This window comes from Notolabrus celidotus, chromosome 14 (genome assembly GCF_009762535.1).
Source record: "Notolabrus celidotus isolate fNotCel1 chromosome 14, fNotCel1.pri, whole genome shotgun sequence".
In the NCBI taxonomy this organism is placed as follows: domain Eukaryota; kingdom Metazoa; phylum Chordata; class Actinopteri; order Labriformes; family Labridae; genus Notolabrus; species Notolabrus celidotus.
In genome coordinates, this window is record NC_048285.1 from 6,196,050 (window position 1) to 6,219,691 (window position 23,642).

Sequence of the window (23,642 nt, forward strand, 5' to 3'; positions counted from 1 at the left end):
CGGTGCGGACGCGCGCGGCTCCGGTGCGGCGAGGTGCTCTGCAGGCACCCGGTGTCATTCTTCCACTCCACGCTGCCCGTCTCGTCCCACATATCTGAGTAGAACTGTTTTTACACTCAGCTGAGGAACCTGAGGCGGTGAAAGAGCCAGAGAGAGAGAGAGAGAGAGAGAGAGAGAGAGAGAGAGAGAGAGAGAGAGAGGGCGGAAAGAAGAGAAAAGGAAAAGCTAAAAGAAAGAAGAGAGAAGAGGAAAGCGCTCGCCGTAGTCCCTCTCCATCCATCCTCGGGCTGAATCTCCGCCAAGAAGATGCTGAGAATAGCCGGCGTGTTGGCTGTAGTGGCTCTGGGGTTGAGTGCCGCTCACACCAAAGGTACGGTAGGTGAAGGGCAACTTGCCTGCTCTGTGTGATGCGCATCTGTGCGTGCGCTACAGTGTGATTGATCGCTGCCGGAGAGGCTATGCGCGGATGCAGACATGTCTGATACAGTTATCTGTGGCGCTGCTTTCAGTCTGTGTTTGATGCTCTTCCTTCATTCTTTTCCTCTTTTTATTGTCCCTCTTTGGACTGACTGGACACTTGACAATTTTAAAGAGCTGTACATCCCCTAATAGCACTTGAGGGTATTTGTTCTACTTCAGTGGCATCCCCACAGTTATTCTACGGAGATTTAGTGCTCATGTGGCGCTCAGCACTGAGCTCACTGTGACCTTATTGAAGCCTATTTTTTTGGGTTAATCTAATGGGAAAAATGCTATATTAATGACGGACGTGTTTGCCGTTGTCATCCTTTAAGTGGTTATTGATATTGGGTCATTCCATCTGATGTTTGTTTCAGACTGAGTTGTGGAGGCTTGTGGGAAGATAGAAGAGCAGATCTAAACTAGCATGAAGTAGCATTCAGGATCATCCAATTTCTCCTGTCATCGCTTTTTCATTTTCAAAATCACAATCAGCTCCATTTGAGAGTTGTTTAAGCATGCTAGGATGTGTGTCTTGGTTGTCATTGCTCGCAGAGTATGTACACAAAGTTGACAGAAGTGTGGATGGAAACAAGAAGAAACAAACCTGACAAGAAGCCACAAACATCAAACTACTGTATGCAGGCCTATAGATGTAACTACATGTACTTCTGACAGCAGTTTTATTAGAGTATAGGATAAGCAGTCCACGATTAGCTTGGTGCAGATTGAAAGATAATAGATTTTTACACATTTTATCTCAGGATGATACAGAACTAGTCTTGAAAGCATGAGGAATTTCCTCAAGAGTGAACAAAATAACAGATCAGATCCTTTTAAAAAACTATTTTGCAACTGCTGTGCATGGAGAAGTCCTCGACAGGCAACATAACCCAACACAGATCATATTACAGGAGTGGTTAAGAACATTTCTAGGTATCTGAGGGCAGCTGCTTTTTCAAATTTCTCCAAATTTTGATCGCAGCAATATTCCTTATAAGACCACGCTTTATTAAATTAGGCATTGGGGGGATTTATCAACAGGCTAATTTGATTCACAGCTGCAGTTGGCTGATAAATATTCCACAACATGACAGGAGAAATCCCCAAAGCCACAGATATTTGATAATGACATCCAGATGTCATAAATGTGCACCATACTGTTGGCAGTTTTGCTTCACTGGTGAGCTAATTTTAGGTCTACCAGAATCCCCACTGCAGCAGGACCGCTCAATCCTCCTGCGAGCCTGGCATGTGCCGTAGGTGAGCGTCTAAATGCGGCAACAGGTTCGTGCTAATCAACTCCCTGAAGACTCCGGCTGGCTTCTACAATGTGAAATAACAAGGTGACACCTGTCAATTTCATCGTCTGGCAGCAGGGGAACACCAAACGTGAGATAAGCTGTTCATCCTCCTTGCCGTCTGACACTGAGAAAAGCCTTCCTGCTGGTCGTCTGTCTGGCTGCAGCTGCTATCTTAGCTGTGAGGAAGGAAAACATATGCTAATAGACATGCTGCAGGCCCTGACCTGGCCCAGAGGTCAAGGTTTTACCTCATATGCACTTCTATTCAAATGGGATTTACTTAAGCAACAATGGGATGACTATCATGTGCTGTGCATGTGTATTCTTGCAGAGATTGTTACCTGTTTGCAGGAGACATAACCTGATGGGATCATACGTGTAATACAGCAGGTAATAGCAGGGGAGTTGCATTGTAGGGAAAGATTTATTATTTTTACTTCCAGAGCTGGGCTGTGAAGTAAACAAATTACTGGCAAGTCAATAGGGGTTGAAAAACCAAGCGCACCACGATTCTAATTGATTCCCTAGAGCCAGTATACAGTGCAGTTAAATCCAGTGGAAAATAAGAGCCTATTGTCTCCAGGATCTGTTGCTACGCTGACCCTCGCTGCCTTTTTCCACTTCCTGTCACAGTTGGCATGAAGCAATACCCATAGAACCAAAAAAATGAAATCATTTTCTTAGCATTGAATGTGATTTTCTGTTTTTTGAGATGACAACAGAAATAGTGCATTCATGTCAAGTGTGGCAAAAGATCCGCCTCCGTAGCGCCAATATGCAAACCTGTTTTCCAGATAACTTTGAAGCACCGCTACCCCTGTCATTTTCTGTTTAGCTGCCGTTTCATTCCAGGAAAGCGTGGACGTGCGACTTCCTTTAATCACTCTCACCCTCGAGTCATCCATTCAGACTCCGTGTGTGTTGCTAAATGTGTGTGTGTGTTTTTGAGTTGTCTGTAATAAGAGCTCAAAGAGTGCTGTTTGTGTGTGTGTGTGAGCGTGTGCGTGGGTTTGGAAGAGTGATAGAGTGCAGCCAACATGTTGACAGCCGCCAAGTATGCAAAACAACAGGCGAGGAGGTGAAGTCGTTTACAAAGGAATTATTACATTCACAGATACACGCTGAGGCCCAAACGATTTCCCCAGGACCGAGCGTGTCGCCGCTCGACGGGGAGAATCTCCCGGCAGTGAAGCAGAAAGAGCTATAGAGTTTTTGCCAGTGCTGCCCGGAGCCTCGCTTTTGTGTAATTCCAAGCAATATGAACTCTGAATTTAGATAGCTCATTACCAGCACAGTATATTTTAATTCAGCTACCCACTGTGTGAGTCTTTGTTGGTGGAACCTTTTCGCTTCTTTATTATATCCAGATAAACACACTGTATATTTTTATTCAGTCAGTAAACATGCAAACAGTTAGAATGTAATATTCAGCCTTTGGAAGAGGCCGGCTTCAGGCAGATGCCGGCCTGTGAAGTCCGTGGATTAATTGACGCAGGTTTTATAATTTATAGTTTTCTATATAAGGCCTGTGTATGCGTGTCTGGGGTGTAAGCCGGCGCCGTCGTGCGTGCAAAGAGGGGATAAAGAAAACCATGGGGACAGTCATTTGAGGATCCCATTAGCAAATAAAAAAGGGGGGATGACAAAAAAAACAGAGGCAGATTTATGTCCCCCCTTTGGAGAAAGGAAGTGCATTATGGGAGCACTCTATAAATCCTCCAATGAGGCTGTGACACAGAATGCAGCCCAAATCCTCGCCGCGGCCAGTGGAATCAGGGATCAGCGACATGGAGGAACATCACAGATTTTTTTTTTGTCTCCCGTCCTCAAAGCTTTGTAGATCTGGGTGCAGCTTCTGGCTATTTTAGAAGACAGAGGGTTTAGTGGCTGCAGTGATGGAAGGGGTGCCAGGCCACTGATCCTAGCACAGTTCTACAACCATCAGAGACAATAGCGAGAGCAGGAGGGTGAGTCAGAGTGGATAACTTTAAGCTATCGTCTTCAAACCAGGAGGAGAGGGAGGGTTCCTGTGATCCAGCGATTTCTGCTACTGGATCAAGATGAAGCTCTGCAGCAAGCCATGTGACTGGAGTATCACACAACTCCTCACAGCATGCTGAACTTAAGATTTTAGTTTAACAAATGTTGTTTTTTTTCTTTACTAATGAGAAATCAAGCGTCTCGCCTCAGTGTTAAATATGGGACGAGCACAGAGTAGCACAAGTGGGTGTTTGTTGTCTGCTTGTAAACATGCACAGAAAGTCACAAATGAAAGCAAGTTCTGCTTTAGTGTCGTGTTCTTGTGCATGTACTACACTTCCTACAACTTCTGTCTAAACAATATCAAACTATTTTTGCAACATCTCATATTTCTATCTGCTGTAAATCTAGATTTAGAAGAAGAGGGAGGAGAAGGAGTTGGTTCAGGAGTAGAGTCACAGTGTGTGTGAGCATGCACTTCAGTAGCTTACTAAACTGGGTGCACTGCACAGTAAGAGTGTCTCATCTTTCTTTTTTCTTTTTGTTTTTTCTCTGCGGTCTGAGTGGTCACGGCTGACCGTCCTTGGAAACAGATATTCAGACAGCCAGGGCCCATTGATTTGCCCAACAAAGTGTGTGTATGGGAGGAAGAGGATTTGATCAGACATGAGGCCGGAGAGGGCTTGGCTGAATTAAGATGGGATCTGTAGTGAGGCTGTACCCTGCACAGACTTCCTGTCAGTCAAATTGGATTTGTCTGTTGAACAAAGACTTGTTTATTTCTTCTCCTCTTCTGTTCCACAACAAACTCATATATGAACACATTCTCCGGTGGTAAAGAATGAAGCTAATGCAGAAGTACAAAAATCCTGGAGTTCCTTGAGTGTCCACTTGAGCCTGGCTCCAAAAGCCCTGGAGGTGCTTTTAACACTGATATTAAAATGCCAAATTTTACAGCATGTTTTTATAACTCATACTAATGCAGATATTAAGGCTACAACTTTTTCATAATTAGGCACGACTGGGGGCCTGGCTTACTTGACTTACAGGCAGGCACACTGAAGCTGGTAACCAGGAAGCTAAAGGTCTGCCTAAACTCTGACAGAGAATGTCATGTAGGGGGCCATCAGTATTGACTAATTCAATGTATATGCAGACACTACTGACTATGTTACAGAGTGCAATTTGATCCACTCTTCCACTGTGCCACAGTCGACTTTAGCCTCTTGCTAGGTCAACTGAAGGCCAAATTCCACCAGATCCGTGTCCGCTCTGTCTCCGATCCGGCATGGCACAGTATCTGATAGGTTTCTATTCTAGTCAATGTGTTAACTTCCACTGGATCCGCTCCGTAAAGTTCCAGCTGTGTCTCTGATCCAGCAGGTCGGAGCCCTCCGGATCAGATACACAAGACTTCTATTTTTTTCGGATGCCGGAGCACAACGCATCAATCTCAACAGAGCAGATGGAGCGGGACAGGAAGTCAGGCACCAAAACAAAATGAAAACATCCGGTTAATTTTCAGAATAAAACACTCTGTGTTATCACCAGATCGTATTTCACTTAACTACAACAACAAACCGTCATGATGAGTGGAGCCAGGCCTGGAGTCAACGGGTCAGAGGTTTTCAGAGGACCAGAAAGACAACATGGATGAGGGGAGGAGGAGGAGAATCCTTGATTCAGTAATTACCGTGGGAAAATCTCGGTCACATGACTCCAGCTGTCCAGCGGCCCTGCTCCATGCTGCGTTGACGGATGAAAGAGCACGGAGCTGGACCGCGGCGGATTGGAGACGGACCGGACATGGATCTGAGAGTAAGATTGCAGTTTGGTGGATTCCAGCTTCAATCACCTTTTCACAAACTTGTCTGAACGACCTGGTGTTTCTAGCGTTTTGAACCAGGCAATCAGCAATCCTGACTTCATTTAAGTCTTAAGCCAAAAAAAAGCTGTATCAGCTATGCTTCTGTTCAGTCAGTAACAAAAGCAGAAACTTGTCAAATCACGTGGGGCGGACATGTGAGGGATAGTTTTATCACAAGATGGAAGAAACGATCAGATGGAGTGTTTGTGAAGACTGACCTAGATTGGATCACAGAGGTAAAAAATGAAATAAAAGTACTCACCAATGATTCAAAGCGAAGACTCTAAAGGGGCGGGGCTTCAGTTCGGTGAGAGGAAAGGCTTCTTCAGCGTACTTTAGGAACTTCTGTCCTAGATGAAAAAACAGAAACACGAGAAAATGAAATGTGACAGATGCGAGAAACTACAAAGACGAGATGTCTGCTCACTTTTGAACTCACAGTTAATGTCTTCCTTCAGAATTTGTATCTTCAAACTTTGATAGGTAAGAATTAAAGTGTGAAGTGTGTCGTCACTGCAGTGCTGCACTCTTAGCCCCACTTCTTCAGGATAATCAAGTTTGTTACACATTAGAGTGCCTCACCAGACTCTCACTGCACTCTGACTGATTTGCTCTCATGGCCTACAGTACATGGAAACTACACCACTTACACACACACATACACACACCCAAGAGCTCTCCAGGATTTTCAAAGGACTCCTCCTGTCTCTACTTCAGCCCTCCTCTCATCCATTTGCTCCTGTTTTCCTCCAATCACTTACCTTCAGTTCAATCTTACCACTGGACTCTTCAATTTTTCAGTACTGGGTGATGACACATATCTGAGACCCACCCACACACATACTCACACACACCCACACACACTCAAAAACTCACGCACACACTGATGAGCAGAAAAGAGTTACACAGACAGATAGCGCCTGACCCGTCTCTCTCCACCAGCTGGGTCTTGCTGACCTCAGAGGAAATGATCAGACGGAGGGAAGATGGAGAGTTAGAGGACGAGTAAGAGGAGAGAGGGTCAGAGAGAAAGCTGCAGATCTTTGTCTCTGTGACTCATAAATCTTCACTCATGACAAGTGGAGCACTCAGAGTTGAGTGCGGACTTTTATAATGGACATGCAGACTGGAGCTTTGTCTGCTTCCAGTGTTGGCTTTGACTTTGTGACTTGTATGTACTTAAGTAAACAGTCGCTCAACCACACTTAATATAACATCTACTTTCTTTGGTATCCGGGAGTTTGCTCCGTATTCCAAGCAAATATAAGAGATATATTGGAGTAAAAAAGTTATTGTTGAGACTTAAAACTAAAGCAATATATGTCAGAGGTAAAAGTCAGGCTCAAGAGGTGCCTCTAGTTTTATTTTTTAAATGTCAACAGAGGTGGGGTTCTACTTTGCATAACACCAACGAGTTCATCAAGATTTAGAGGAATATTTAAATGTTTAGGAAACCTCTTTGACGAAGCAGATAGATTGCCAAGATTAGACGTCTGTCATCAGGCAGATGCATCTTGCAAAAACTTCAAGCTGATACGTTTGTTCCCAGTCAGAGAATAACTGAACCAATCAGAGTAATATTAGGAGAAAGAGGTGTGAGCCACGAGCCCTGTATAGTTGTGGCGTGAGCAAGAAGCAGCTGCCAACAATGGCAGCCTTGGAAGAGATTAGCGTGGATGCAGCTATGGCGGCAGTTTTATCAGAACTGTAGAACAATTCTTTATTCTCTGAAGAGTAAAGGCCTTTGATGAACAAACTTTACTTTTACAAAACTGTAAGAATCATGTATTGCCATGAGTTCTCAGCCCTTCCCAAACACCATTTTTGGGTTGTTGCCGTGTTGGATGTGAATTTCATTTCATGGATATGTGAAACATCTATCTGCCGTGTCGGCTTTATGGTTTTGTGACCGTTTAAGAAAACAGCAAATTGTCATTTTAACACACTTCTTTTTTGATCAAACACAGAGGATATAAATTGTTGATCAGTGCTGATGTTGGCACTTTGATTTCCTGTAGACAATCCAATCCATTTTATTTATATAGCACATTTTAAAAACAACAAGGTTACCAAAGTGCTGCACAACAAATGCAAACAGTAGAAATTAATAATAGTAACATTTAAAATACAGTCAATTAAAAGACAAACAGACACCAACACAAACTCTCCTGCTGTATCAAAAGCCAAGGAGTAAAAATGAGTTTTAAGACATGATTTAAAAGTATCCATCCCCAATTTGATTTGGGTAGCTCATTCCACAGTGTAGGAGCTACCACTGAAAAAGCTCTGTCACTCCTCGGCTTTTGTCGGCTTTTTGGCACGACAAGACGCATTAGATCAGCAGACCTCAGTGCTCTGGAGGGGGCGTAGATGTGTATGAGGTCAGAGATGTACTGAGGTGCCAGACCATGTAGTGACTTAAAAACAAACATTCAAATCTTAAAACTAATTCTGGACAGGGGCATGGAGGCTGTTAAGCAAAGCTAATTGACTGGTGACTCTGGCTATACTTTCACCTACAGGTATGAGAGAGAGTAAACCTTCTTATCTAACTCTTTCAAGGAAGCAAATTTCTTTTTTTTATTCAACATTTGTATAAGGAGAAGTATGAAGCAACTAAACCAGTGCCACACGCTACAGCATTTATAGTCTCAGCTGATTTCCAATGTAGATTCTATTACAGCTGTAAGATTACTGAAGTCAACACAACATTGAGATGGAGAACCCTAAAATGCATTTATCTGTTATCTGTGTATTATACTGTTCATGTGAGCGTTTTTACTTATGATGTTATTATTAGTCACAGGTATGAAGCCTGGGAAAGGATACAAAAGCTAAGGACAGCCCTGCTTGAGCATTAGCTGGTTCAGCACTGTGAACGTCCACACACACACACACACACACACACACACACACACACACACACACACACACACACACACACACACACACACACACACACACACACACACACACACACACACACACACACACACACACACACACACACACACACACACACACACACACACACACTCTTTATTTTCAGTCTACACACACAGCCTGTTAAGACAGCGTTAGCAGCGTGTATTTGCTAATGGTGTGCTGGGCTGATGATTATCCTCAGGTGTTGGGTCGCCCGCAGTCACATTAATCAAGAGTTAATTCTCATTTCCTTCATAATGCTTAAACACAACACAAACACAAACACACAAACACACAAACACACACACAACCAATCCCGGTGTGATTTTGCCTTCATGATAGTGTTAAGTGCTCCTCACTCCTGTGTCTCTTCTTCTATCTGCTCAATTTCAATTAATCCGTCCATTTCCCCATGAAGGCAACAGTTGTCAGCCCATATGTTAGCCACTTACAGGCTAAATAGGAGCTGGCAGAGCTTAGACTTTATATGCTCAAACATGTCTGAACGCATACAAACAAACAACAAAACATATGCTGGTGCTTTTTGAAGGACTCTTCACGGCGCTACATCGCCAGATAAGTCCTCTCTGATTGTGGATGTAGAGGCACCTGGTAACTCGCTCTTTTTTTGGCAGTTAAATCTCCATCAGCCTGAGGTCCACTGATACAGCACTGATAAAAGACATGTTATTTAGTGCTGCTGGTTGTTGTGAGTTACAGTGCTATAGAGTCAGCCCCCCTGGCAGTAGTCCAGCCTGCCAGCCGGTGCTACGAAGTCTGTCACCCTTCTGTAGCGGCTATAATGGGCTGTGATTGGTCTGCCTGTTCACCTACATTATCTAAGTCCTGCTATAATTAATTCACTGCTATTTTCTGGCAATGCTCACCAATATATGAGTCATTATGTATTTGGAGAGCAGAAAGGGTTTGTTGCAAAACATTAATCCTGCTTAATATTTGTAGATTATCGAGCCTATGCATATTTAATACATGTTGATGTATCTTAGATTACTATAAATGCTTTAAAGCGGCTTCACTGCTTTGTTTTGATGTCTGAGTGTTGTTTTTATTCTCCTTTAGAAAGGCTGCAAATTGCAAGACAAACGTCTGCTTATACAAAAGCAGACAAGGAGCCAAGCGTCTGGCGCTGTCCGTGGTCCTGAAATGAGCCAATGACACTCAGCAAGAAGCGGCAGCGATGGAGCTATCCATTGTGCTGAAAGCAGTCCTACAGGAGGATTTTGTCTTTCCATTAGCTCGTGCCTCAGTGTGTCCATTTGCATACAGCCGTGTGCAGGAATATTGGAGGGGTGGAGACATGTGAGAGCACACCAGGGACCTGACAGCCTGTCACAGCTATGATAAGGCTGAGTAGTGACTGATGAGTGACAGATGGACGGGTGAAACTGCCCAGGAAAAGTGCAGTATTTCAATGGCAGTGCTCAGCGGTTTGGTTTCAACACTTGGCTCTCACACAGTGAAACATAGTAATAATGTAAAAATGGATTATGGGATATTCCTACTCATTTAAAAAACTGTTTTTACAGTAATCTCCTTACTATGAATGAAAGGCTTCAGCATGAATACACACGTTTCTGCCAAGGTGTGCACAATTTGGTTGGTGTGCATGCGCGTCTTACATTTCTGTCTCTGCCTTTGCACTGTTTTAAAGTGTGCAAATGCTTTCTGGGGAATCAGAGGGCATAGAGCAAAATCAGGGCTACTCTCAGCTTTAACAAGATATTCAAAAACATCTATTTTAAGATACATGAGGATCAACTGAACAGTCATTTGTTTCAATAGATTTTTAAGAAACAAGCTGCTGTTCAGCTAAGAAACCAGAGATACACAGTCCATAGTGTTTTCAGATTATACCTTCCTTTAAATTGCCTCAAGTGATGTCACTTAAGTCAGGGTTGGTGTGGGTTAAACACTAGATAACACAAGATAACTGATGTTAGTTGCAGCTAATGTAACAACTAATGCATAAAACACCAGAATCTAAAGTGTCAGGGAAAGAGTTGTATTGCTCAACTCTCAAGGTCTCAAGGTGTCTTGTGCTGCTACAGGTTTTTATAAGAAGTTAATCTTCCTGTTGGAGCCTTCACACTTTTACAAAGCCGGGGATACACTGTGCAAATTGAGGCTGATGCTGACCAAATTTTTGAGTTTCATGACTGATTTTGAAGTTTGGCTGAATTGAAGCCCAATCACGCATTGTTTGCCGAGTTGTGTACAAAGAGAAATGAGAGCCAATCATGATCTAACTAGCTTCACCTGGCATGTCCACAACTTTGGTCGTCTGTCTGCAGACTCTTACATGTTGAAAGCGGGGCCATGAGCTGATCTTCCAACCTTAAGCGCCCAATCAAAATTTTAGACAGCGTGTGAATGCACCCTGGAATCAAACGGCCAGATGTGGACATTTGTAATGCACATAGGGCTACATATACACGAATCAACCCTATCATTATCGCCACAATCCAAAGCAACTACCAAAGCTTCCACATTTTTAGTTTTTGTTGACATGTCATGAGGGCGATAGCTATACTTCAGATTTATTAGTCAAGCCCTGTTCTCTGACTGCAACTTCTTTGTGTTGGAGTTTCATAGGAAACCTAATTGTCAATTTTTAAGATGTACTATGTGAGCACAGCCATGTTTGAGTAATTAATGTAAAGCTGCATAAAGGAACTTTGTTTCTGTTGATTTGGCGCCCCCTGTGGACAAAGCCGTCGTTTTTACATCTTTGCTAATTCTGCCCTGTTCTATTCGACATGTTTCCTGATGAAAACTGCACAAAGAGCCACAACATCCTACCCTAATGCTTTGACGCAGAGATTTCAGTGGCTTAAAACTCTTAAAAAGCTCTAATCCAGAACTAAACAAACACTGATGAAAGTGCGTGCGTGTCCATTACTCTCTCTAGTGTCAGGGGCAAAGAGCCAAGAACCATAAAGCCTCTAAAAATAAATAGAGTTCCGACAGTCTGTAGAGTATTGAGTTGTGGCCAACGGCTCTCACATACCGGCTGCTCTGCCATATTTTAAAGCTGCTTTAGAAATCTCTGCACAATGATCCATGAATCCTGCAGCTTTGTGATGAGTTAACGGAGAGGTGTGTGCACCTGTGTGTGTGTGTGTGTGTGTGTGTGTGTGTGTGTGTGTGTGTGTGTGTGTGTGTGTGTGTGTTATGACTTGTGAAAGGAGATGCCTCAGCACTTGAAATATGTCCATGTAACATAGTGTCCTTCACAGCAAGACATCTGTGGCAGTGTTTGCTCACATACACTCACGCACAGGTGGAGCATTTGAAAAGAACAGGTGTGACGAGCTCTGTGGAGAAGGCATGTCACGGATGCAAAAGTTCTATCCTTGTGCTGAACTGGGCCTCTCTCTCTCTCTACTCTACTAATAGCATGCCCTGACGTGTGTGCATACATTCATGTAAGCATGTAAGCATGTGTGTGTGTGTGTGTGTGTGTGTGTGTACATGCATGTACCTGTCTAGGTTAAATCCTAAGGGGCCTGAACTCTCCGCTGGGTTGTTTCATTTTTTTAACGGGACACTAAGGGCCTCATTTGTCCGTGTGTGTTTTTAGAGAAATCACAAATGTTCTCCTGTCTCCCTTCCCATGAAGAGAGGGAGAAAATAGAGCAAAAGAGAGGAGAAGGGGACTGTGGGATAAAGAAAGTACCTGTCATGTACAACCCCAAGAGGCTCTTGCAGTTAGCAAAAAAACAAATTTGTCATCATTTGATTGTTTTTCAAACCCACGCGTCCCCTTGTGTTTATTGTGATTTAGACCAGCTGTCACACTGCAGCCGCTGCTTTAGCTCATATCTGTGTCCTGTGTGTCTTCATCCTTTGCTCTGGTCCTGCGGCAGACTATAGTCTGGCTGCAGCAGCCCCCCCTGTGCTACCAGGAAGAGGAGGATCTGGGTCACTGTGTACCTGCACCTCCCATCACTTTGCATCCTTACGCCCCCCCCCCCCCGTGTTCATGCTGTTCTATCTTACATTATCTTACCCTTATCCATGTCGGGCTTTGTCTTATCTCAGAGCCTATAATATCACAAATTTAATCTCTTCTCTTTTTTTATGTATTTTTTTCGAGCTTTTGTCTTCATCTTTTTCCATGCTCCTGCTGGGATTTCCTTGTGTAGCATTAGTGTGGAGGTAATTACCGACGGCGAGGCTTAGCCAGGTCTTATCACAATGTCCTCCTCCTCCCTCAGGATCTGTCTTTCTGTCTCTCTCTTTGTCTTTCAGTCTTTGCCTCTTTCACCAGGACCCCATGGAGAGTCTCTCAGTGAAGAGACGCTTGGTTAAGGACGTTCACAGGCTGATATTTAAAATCTGTTGTCAGAGTTGCTTTGGTTGACTTTATTGGGCTGGTTGTACACAATCAAGGCCAAATGTACCCTGAAGAGACTGTGAGCATCAAGCATTAGCATGACGCAAACAGTCTTGCATGCAAACACAAAACCTAGATGCATACCCTAATTGCCTTTTTTTCACACGTTCATAAATAAATGAACACGCGAGGATGAATACATGTAAGCAAGAACATTTTTGCAAGTATGCAAAAACTGCAAATATTAATGGTGATGTATTCTCCTTCATGCATGCACTCTGTCGTTCATGTTTGGACATCCTGCCCTGGAAGCTAATAATAGGGTGATGAATAATTAAGGTTCATTCATTAAACACTCGGAAAGGGTTGGCAAGAGACAAACACACACACACACACACACACACACACACACACACACACACACACACACACACACACACACACACACACACACACACACACACACACACACACACACACACACACACACACACACACACACACACACACACACTCTCGGGCCCTCTCTTTCTGCCTTTCCCACCCCTCCTTGGCTCTCCTGCCCTCTATTTGAATATCTTGTCACTCTGAAACACACTATGTTAACATGGATGCCTCGTGTGTGTTTGTGTGTGTGTGAAGGTCACTCATTTTTCTAACAAGCATATCATTATTAAATCATGAATCCACCTCTGTCTCACCTACCACTCCTCCCTCTCACTGCTTGGTTCCCGTGTTGTGCTGGGGTTATGTGTCTGTTGCTGTTTTTCACTTTTTGAGAGAAATGTGTGAAGGCAGGTGTGGTGGTGAATTTGCTAATACACGTGCATGTGTGTGCGTTAGTGGGTGTGTGTGTGTGTAAGTGTGGCCCCGGGCCCCCTTGAGTTCTCATTATAGTGGGGGTGGATGGCCAACTGCAGCCCTAACATCTGTCTATGAGAGTGGAGGGGCCTCACACCGAGCTCTTAGCCAGGGAACACCATCAGAGGGGAGGCTGTGTTCGTCTGCATAACAAGCCACAGAGCTGCACCTCGCTCGCAGAAAGTTCACTTAACTACACGAAGACTTTATCATCAGAGAGCAAACTATCCGCCTCATCTTGTCAGTGTGTGAACTATTTGATATAAGGTGCCAAACAGCCAGTTTCTACCTCAGCCGGACTGATAACTTTGGCAGGCCTGTGTTGGAGTGCAGCAGACCTCTAATACTGAGCTTGAAAGTAGAAATATACAGCAGAGCACATCTTTTATCCTGGGGTAGATTTTACCCCAGCAATTTAAACCTCCAGAAACTGATTGTTACCCAGGTTTATGTGTCAGGTACTTTATGTTTCTTTGTTGCCTATAGCCCTTTAAATAAAGCATAATCACAATTTAAGCATTTAGAAGGACTTTATTTGTAAAACAGAACATCAAACTGCTGCAAGTTTGTCATGCTCTCGTCAGCTCTGCCATGTTTCTATGTTATCAAAACATATGACACAGGACACATCATTGAATGTCTTTAGAGACATGGTGGCTGGAAATATTATATCTCAATATAAATGTTGGTGGTTTGATCCCAGCTCCTGCAGTCACATGCGGAAATGTCCATTGTTATAGTTACCTCAATATCATCCAAAACAAAGGTAGAATGTTGATATTTCTTATGTTATATGCAGCTAAAACAGCCTAGGGTCAAATTGACCCCAAGGAACACAGATGCTGGTTTTTGTTTTTCAGGAAATTGGAACATATCAATATTTCAATTTTATGTTCTCCCAGTTGTCCCCATTAAATTAAGAAAAGTCATGAAATATGAAGGCAAAAAAATGATGTAAATCATTAATTTAGAGACATTAAACACTGAATGGGGTCTAATTGACCCCAAGTATAATGGGAGGGTTAAAAAAGATGATATCACAATTCTTTTTTTCATATCAGTCAATATCAATAATTATCACAATAACAACCAAATCATTATTTCATTTAAATTTAAAAGCAGATTTTTGCTCTGGTTCTGGCTCTTAGTTTGTATCTGGATTTAGCTGTCTGATCAGCTTCTTGAATCCATCATTTCTGATGATGCTAACAGGAAGCAGGTTTTTAATGTAAGATGAGATCTTCATGAAGTTTTAGTTTGTAGATTCTTAATTTCCTCAGATTGAGGATATTTGCATAATCGGATTCATTCAACCACATCCTGAAAGTGTATTTAATTAAGTGTATTAAGTTAGTAGTTAACAGTGTTAAACTAAAGACTCTGCTTTGAGTTGGTAGGTTTAGCGTTTCCTTCAGTGTCACTGTCGCTCGTTTCAGCTGTGTTTACAATCCGCTCCAAACGTCTTTAAGCCCCACCTGCCTCTCACCCTGCAACATGATTGGCTGTCCAATGCCGTCTTCTTCTTCTGGCTAATATTATGCGGCAACTAGTGTTTAAGACCATTGGTGCCCCCTCCCTTTCCAGTGGAAGGCGGGTGTAATAACGGGTGTAATAACATTTGTTATATTTATATTGAGAAAAATTATATCGCCATAATTTTCGTTATTGTTTTATCACCCAGCCCTAATATACAGCAAGAGTTAACCTCAGACATGTAAGGCATAATGTATCGTGAACAGGTTGTTATAGCAGATTGGAACCCTGGCAGGGTGAGTGGTCTGCAGCATGAAGCAGAGGGGTCTTGTGTCATCCTGAAGAGGTTCTCTCTCTGTATAACAACCAACTCACTTCACATTATCACACTTATAACACGGCTTACTTTCTTAATAATATTTTGTTTTACACAAAATATGGATTTGGAAATGATTTAATTGATTTAAAAATGATTACATGTCTTATGATGAAAATAGTACAACACAATTTCACCGTTAGATGTTAATTATGTGATTTGACTTCAAGCTCCCGACCAGATGGATGATGTGGAGTTGCTTTTCTGGACAATTTTGCATTGTTCATATGTAAGACAACTGTTTTAAATGATATGCACAGCCATCATCATAACTTGTGTGCTTAACTGTAGTGAAAAAAGAATGCTGGGGTATTAAGATTTTAGCATTTCTCTGTGGATAGAGCAGGAAACCGGGAGTGACACACAGGAAAGGAGCTGCAGCTTGGAATTGAATCTGGGTATGCAGCTGAACCACCAATCCAAATTTAACATTAATCTTTGCAGAATGAGCATCACCATTACTGAAGCTTTAGTACAACCACATGTTGGCTGGTGGAGAAAAACACAAGCCCTTTTAACATGTTTGTCCTCTTGAGTACAGGCAAAGAGAATAAACAGTGACACTCTGTGCAGCGTGGGACATATTTCAGCATCATCTCTTTGACGTGGAGCATGAGCTTATGAAAAATATGGTCTGAACTCAGAGAAACACAAATTACTACACACGGAAACATTTAATATTTAAAGCACTACATTAAAATAATATAACATGGCTGCGCTGGGAAACAGTTGGATGTCTCCTTGTGAGATCTAAGCTTGATTTTCTGCTTTGTTTCTCTGTATGTATTATAAAACAACTTCTTAGTATATTTTTCATCTTTTCTTTTTTGTACCAAGGGAACAGAAAATCCTTATTATTTTCCAACACAACTCTGGTCCATATTTATAAAGCTGAGCACACTCACTGTTTGAGTAAGAGCCTCCTATTGTCTTCAAGGCTGCAGAGCTGCGTGCTGAGAAGTTGCTTGTAGCTGCAGGGGTTTGATGCCTTGCTCGAGAGTACACTAGTCTTAACTTGTAAATAGTAATATTTTACCACTGCTGCTGTAACAGTCTCCAGTTTATTGATGGAGTTCTTTCCAGAGTAAGAACAGGATGCAGCTTACTCTTAGTATTCCTCATGACGCATGCAGCAAAGGTGTTGGATAGATTTAGGTTGGTCAGACTTCCTTCTTTGTCAGTTCTAGGTCAGGCATGTCAAGTTCAGCCTCTGTGGGGCTTTCACTTTGCTACAGCAGATGGATAAGAGAAAGACTGCACATTGAAGTCCCGCCCACACCTGAGGGAAAAACAATACATCGCTCTCCACTGACTTTGTACTTCATGAAGGGGCCTCCCTTTCACTTTCATCTACTAGCAAGCCACAGAGAAATGTGTAAAAGCTGCTGTGTTGTGGGATGCACTTCCAGCAGGATGAAGAAGCTACTTTTTCTGAGCTTCTGAACAGAAAAACTGAGTCCTTAGGGAGACAAATGTGAGAAGACACATCACAGGGAGAGCAGGAACACTGTGGCATCAAGACACTCAGGTATCGAGCCAGAAGAGCTGCAAAAGTAGAGGGACACTTAAAAAGAACTACACTATAGAGTTTGTCAACATAACTTTTCCTAGCAGGTAGATATAGTACACTGAAATAATCCTATGACATGCTGAATTCGGTAGTTTTTAGCTGTTTGCAGGCTTTTTGTTTTGAGCCTGTTGTTTAAACTGAAGCTGATTTCTTCCCCCCAGTTGAGAACGAAAAAACAAACATCTGACAAGTAATGTCAAGACGTATCTTAGTTTCAACCTGATGGAATAAAGAACTAAAACCACAATGTTGCCCCATACCTATGTACCTGATGTGTGTACAGCCGATAGACTGTAGAAATAATGGACATAGTATCCGTGACGTCACCCATCTGTTCCTGAGCGCTGTTTTGAAGCCACGTGACGTAAAGAGGTGGGGTTTGAGCCTCCTAGCCAACAGCTATGTGTTCCCGCCTGTCAATCAAGTCAGTCATGTCCTTATTTGGGCAAAAACTTGTAATCTTAATATCTTCTGAACCGTCGCGTTAGAAAAAAAATATACCCCGTACAGTGTGTGCCAAAAGAGACATTAGCTATGTAGACCTAAGCCATTTTTTTTTAACCAGGCTGTAAACATGTTTATTAATGTTGTAAAAATCGTCTTTTTTGAATGGGTGTGTATGTTGTTTCTGGTGTTTCTGCAGCCAGCCTCAAGCGGATTCTTGAATTGCACTTTATAACACTTCTGCATGGGCTTCATCTTTTAAGACTGGAGGTTGCCGCTTGGTACAACCTCTCAAATGATGGTGCACACTTTGGCATCTAGTCTTTCCTACACCATGAAAACAGCTCCGAAAGCACACGGTGAGTGTTATCTGCAAACTCTTTGCAGCTGTTACAAGAACTTCACCTGTGCAGTAGGAAAAAGTTGGTAGTTGTGGTACTCTTGAGTAACATTAATGCATTACTGTAATGAAACCACTATTTGTGGTAACAGTAGTTTGGGTAGTTACTTTTCAAGTTCTGAAACGCTGTTAAAATCACAGGATCTTAAAGGGACTAGCTACTCGTTACTTCATGTCAAATAGTCGACTACTACAGAAGATTTATCATCACTTCTATCAGCACAGTGGCATCCTGGGAGACAGAATATCTCACGCAGTAAACAAACATAGTGACTGATGATCATTCAAGTGTGAGCTTTCTGTCTTGGAAGTACCAGCATTATTTTTCCCTCCTCGACATAAAGGACAAGAATATAGCAGCGAGTTGTAGACTGTGTGCAACTAAAGGAGCACACTGAAATAATATACTCCTTTCAGGTGCACGACCACAGAAAGTAAACTACATATCCTTTAACGTTCTGCAATCTGGGGAGAGTAGCACCTCAATGCTGAGGTTTCTGGTCTGCATGCTACTTTGTCCCTATTAAAAGACGTTAAATGACATTTAGTTTTCTACTTTCTTTGAGTTGTAGTCTACGTGCAAAAAGGAAGGAGGAGTCGCTCTAAATCGCTTTAAATAACCTCCAGCTCCACAATCTGTACGCCAGGACGGACTAAACAGACTGATTGTGAGGTCTGTTGTTGAGGAAGTGTTGAGTCTGCAGCTTTCAGAGAACTAATTAGCAAAATACGAGAGAGAGGAGAAGCAGGGGACGTTAATAAGAGGATTAAAGCAACAATAAGTAAAGTTAATTTTATAGTACAGTTACTAAATTAGCTGTTCAGTTAACTCCCCTCACACTGCTCATGACTTGAAGAGATGTAAAAGTCTACCCCTGACTTTGTTGTGGATTTAAAGGCAAGACTTAGTTCACTGTTTTTATAAAACCAGACACACCCACTGGATTCTCTCTTCTGACTACATGTGTAAAAAAATCTGAGAAAATTCTTGAAAGAGAAATCAAATAATTTTCTTAAACCTCAGCTGTTTCTTCAAACTGCAAATGATTTGCACAAGCTTTCCTCCATCACCGCTTTCATGAGTCAGGCTAGAATATATTGAAGAGATATGAAACACTCTGTCTCTGCCTCATACACGCAAGAAAAAAAATCAACTTTCTAATCCTTCACTACATCTCCAAAATCACTCTTTTATGTTGCTGGGGGTACGTACAGCTCCTGCTTTTTAGTCTCTCGCTTTTCATCTCTCTCACTTACACACACATACACACACACGCACCATTTAAATACCAATGACTCCCCTCTTTTTATGCTATGCCGTCAGTCTCCAAACAAATGGATTATATCTAGCTGTGTGGCATTTCCCAGGTGGTATTTTTGAGCGCTTGAGTGGAGGCCACCTGATGCTCAAGAACATCTGAAATGGCTGTTTGTGTATGTGTGTGTGTGTCCTGTGTGTGCGTGACACCCGGCCCTGCTATTCTCTGCCCTCTGAGCCTCTCTCAGTCCTGGTGAGTCTCTTTCCATCTGTCTAAATTGTGACAGTTCTCTCCCGCTGCCTGCAGCTAGGAGGGCGGACCACCTGTAGAGGGCTACACACATTCTCACACTTTTTCCCCTCCGAGTTGCCCCAATACTTTCACTCTCCACTTCCTCTTATTTATCCTTTTCCAGCTCTTACCTCTTTCTTTGTGTTTATACTGGTTTCTGAATGTTTGTTGTTTTGCTCCACAGTGTGGCAAATGACTTGTCCCGGCTGGGTGGGTAATTTTCCAGTGGCATTGGTGCTTTCATCCATGCAGTCTCTCGGGGCGCTGTGTTTATGAATTGACATCGTAATCACGCCTTTGCCACTCTCTCTCCATTCCCAGCACCTTGGGAGGGTCTCAGCTTTATATGCAGATGCTGGAAAAAAAAAAGAGAGAAATGATGGAAATCTGTGACAGACTGGAGAGGTCAGGAGAGGCAACAGCACAGAATAGGTGAGAGACTGACTGACAGGTTGAAATTGAAAAAGGAAGACCACAGTGTGGCCAGAAAAAAGAGAAGCGGAGTGAGAAAGCACAGCTTGAGCAAATTGGATGGAGATTTTGTTGAATCGCATTTGAAGATGCTATCTGGAGCATTTTCATATAAATAAATGTTTTGAATTCTATGTTTCTGACCTGTTTGCCCCCTCTTCTACTGTTGACATTAACCATCTGTAGCTGCTCATTCTGTTGCTTTGCATTTAAATACCATGGGGCTCTTTATCAAAACATGCACAGACTACGTTTTAATTGTGTGCAGAAGAACCGCCAGCAGGAACAGGAAAGTTGGTATTTGGTTCTCGATGCTTTATAGAACAAACAATGCTGCATCTCACGTAGTAAACATACTCCTTTATGTGGGAGTGAAAGCCGCAGAGGCTCAGTCCTCAGCACACAGGGTTTGACTCTGACCTTTTGACAAAGAAGGTATTTAAAGTAATTTAAAAGTGAATGTTATTGTATTGAATACTCACATTGAATTGAATAATTTCCCCTGATGGTGGAGTAAAGGAGTGTATGAATAAGTGCCACACCTGATTAAGTTATTCTGCCTCATCACCGTCAGAGTCTGTGACATTTTCTTTTCCATTTATCAGTCTTTAAGCATCGCCCTTTTCCATACCATGTTCTGTTATGTGTCTAGCCTGTACGCCAACTTAAATTTTGTAGACTCCTCTCTCATAGCCTACAGTTTTTATCTTAAGCCTCTCCTGCCTTATTTTGTGTTGTTTTTCTCTCTTTTGTTTCTCTTAACTACAAACTACAAACCCTTGTTTTTGCACATTGATGTGATAACAGTTACGGCCAAATTCCACCAGATCTGTGTCCGGTCCGTCTTGATCCGTCACAGCATCAGAACTGATAGGTCTCTATGCTATACAATGTGTTAACTCCCACTGGATCCGCTCCGTTGCATTAGGGATACACAAGACGGCACGACGCACCAATCTCAACAGATCAGATGGAGCGGGACAGGAAGTCAGGCACCACAACAAAATGAAAACATCCGGTTAATTTTCAGAATAAAACACTCTCTGTTATCGTTAGATCGTTTTTAACTTAACTACAACAACAAACCGTCATGATGAGCCGAGCCAGGCCAGGAGTCAACAGGTCAGAGGTTTTCAGAGGACCAGAAAGACAACTTCGGTCACATGACTCCGGCTGCCCGGCGGTCCTGATGTTAATGGACGAGAGAGCACAGCCAGACCGCAGCGGTTTAGAGACAGACCAGACACGGATCTGGTGGAGGTCCTGTGTTAGTCCTTCTGTCTGTAATTAGAGCTGTAACCCTAACAACAGTCTGCTCAAAGGATAAAAGATCATTGCAATGAATGACCAATCAGAATCAAGACACACTTAGCACACCCATGTGATGATTTATTTTAACTTGTAGCTTTAGTTTTGAAAATGTTTGGTTGGTGATTGCTGTTCGATTCATTTGTTGGTAATTGCATGCACATTTCCATGCTAACGTGCGACGGCTGCAACTGATCCTTAATTTCAGGAGTGGTTGTTGAGACATTCCACATTATCTCTCAGGAGTTGGTGCACCTTAGCAGCTTTTGGTCAGCATAACCATTACTTGGCTATTTTATTTTGCACAGTTTCATATACTGTAGCAAAAAGCAATCCGCTCTGCTCAGTTTGAAAAAGCCTTGTACCTCTTGGGCCTCATTTTGGTCCTTGATGTGACTTGAAAACTGACACTTACAGTATGTGCAGATTAAATTCTCACCTTTTAACTTATGTTCCGTTAAAGTTAGACAGGAAAAGTGCAACATGAATAAATCCCTGTCTTTGTAATATCTGATTAAAAAAGCGCATACACAATGTAGATAATGAGACACATAGATCTTGCGAATCATCGCCGTCAACAGGGACCATCTGTACATCTTGTTACCCCTGTAAGAGTTTCTCCTGAAGGTGAAGAAAAGACATGAAAAATTAAAATGTCTTGTTATATAAAGTAGTGTGAGAATCTGAAGTAGGCCGGGGTTGTTTTCTTTTGTTTGGTACAAATGTGAAAGGCAGGGTTTCCATTCCCGACGGGAGGGCAGTTGGATTACCTTTTGTTTTCAAGTGCGCTATGCCACTCCTAGCTGCTGCAACTGAGCCTTCAGTAACAACCCCGGCTTTGTTAGCTCTTCTTACATTCAAACTTGTTTTTGTCTGTCCTGTATTCTCTCGAGTCTCTGAAGCTGCATGATGAAATACAGAGGTAGCGGTGTCGAGACGCAGAGGCAATAGGAAAGGGATTAAAACCTTCGCTCTGTGACACTGTAAAGAGCTGATGCCTTTTGATGTGAAAGCAATTTGCTCATGCGGTGTCGAACAGCAAAAGGAATGAAAGAATAATCACAGTTATAATGTCTGACACCTCGATATGCCAACACACACAGTTTAACATTTGTGCATGTGAAAATTTCATTACCCCTCCTCCAAACTTTGCCTGTCTTTTTCTCCCTCTTTGTATCTCTACCCCCTGCTACTCTGCTGCCTTGTTCTGAACTCACCGCCTATAAGCACAGAGCTTTATTGTTAACCACAGAATAGGAACTCTTTATTTAGAGGAGTGGTGTTATTACAATCCCCACGTCCACAACTCGGGTCGTAATTGACGTCTTTTTTACTTTTTCCACTCCTCTTCCGATGCCAAAGTGGCTGAGGATTCAAGGTCTCACAGAACAACAACACTTAATAAAATGCAACCGGGAGGTGATGGAGGGCATTTAATAACAGGGAGGATTTGAGCTGCTAACAAGAGATTAGGGTGCAGTTTTTACTGGGCAATTCTTTCTGAGTCCTTCACTGTCCTCACAATTCCATCTCCTGGGTTTATGGACAGGAAGGTGTCCATAAAGTCACATGGGTGAATGGACGCAGGATTAAAGTGTGTGTTTGTGTGTGTGAGTGTGAAGTTGCATGATATGTGTGCACTTCTTTTCTCTGGGGTTCAATCTTTGGCACTTTTTTAAGGCTGATACTAATGGTTCTCTTTTATCTGAGATTGCTGACAGCAGAGATTTCATGCCAACAGTCGATGTCCTTTAAAGCTATATTTAAGTCTTTAACATTTGAGGTGAGCGAGCTGTTTGAATTTGAGTTAATGTGCTTTTGTCTCTGCTGTTTTATCTGAGCTGGAAACATTCAGGGGAATTTTTGAGACTTACCTTTTTTTATATACTAAAATAGCCGCCAGACAGGGCCAGAAATTATATATGAAGTGTAGGGAGAGTAAGTGAAGTCGCTGTCTGAAATCTTGACAGTGATCTGAAACTCACAGTAAAGCTCCATAAAAACAAGTGGACCTTCAAATTTAGGAGTAAAATCTCTGTGGGTTCATGACTAAAGCAGCAGACAGTCTCTGAATGAAGCTGTCTTGCTTTATGGAGTCATTGCCATTAAAGAAGTAACGGTAGAAGAATAGCTTGATAAGCAGACATTGTGTCAATCTCATGCTACTTTGTCCCTTTCGGCACACTGTAGTTAAGCTACAGCTGCATCTCCTTGCTTCTGCTGCTGCCATGAAGGAATATAATGACACCACTGTGCTTTTGGACGTCACACTTCACTTTTAAAAACTCCCAGACGGC

The 23,642-nt window shown here is 42.5% G+C and overlaps 1 protein-coding gene and 1 long non-coding RNA gene across 2 annotated transcripts in view; one reads left to right on the top strand and one right to left on the bottom strand.

Annotated features, from left to right (window-relative positions):
- Nucleotides 1–251: 251 nt before the first annotated feature.
- LOC117824808 (calsyntenin-2-like) overlaps nt 252–23,642 on the top strand; it is a 308,682-nt gene continuing 285,291 nt past the window's right edge. The window contains exon 1 of the mRNA XM_034700272.1: nt 252–370. Within this exon, the coding sequence (XP_034556163.1) occupies nt 307–370 (64 nt within the window). The 5' untranslated portion in view covers nt 252–306. The remainder of the gene's footprint in view (nt 371–23,642) is intronic.
- The window catches only part of LOC117824809, a 320,721-nt gene continuing 297,809 nt past the window's right edge, over nt 731–23,642 (bottom strand). The window contains exons 5-7 of the long non-coding RNA XR_004633719.1: nt 19,698–19,921; nt 5,873–5,960; nt 731–1,939 (exon numbers count right to left, since the gene is read on the bottom strand). This is a non-coding gene — a long non-coding RNA (uncharacterized LOC117824809). The remainder of the gene's footprint in view (nt 1,940–5,872; nt 5,961–19,697; nt 19,922–23,642) is intronic.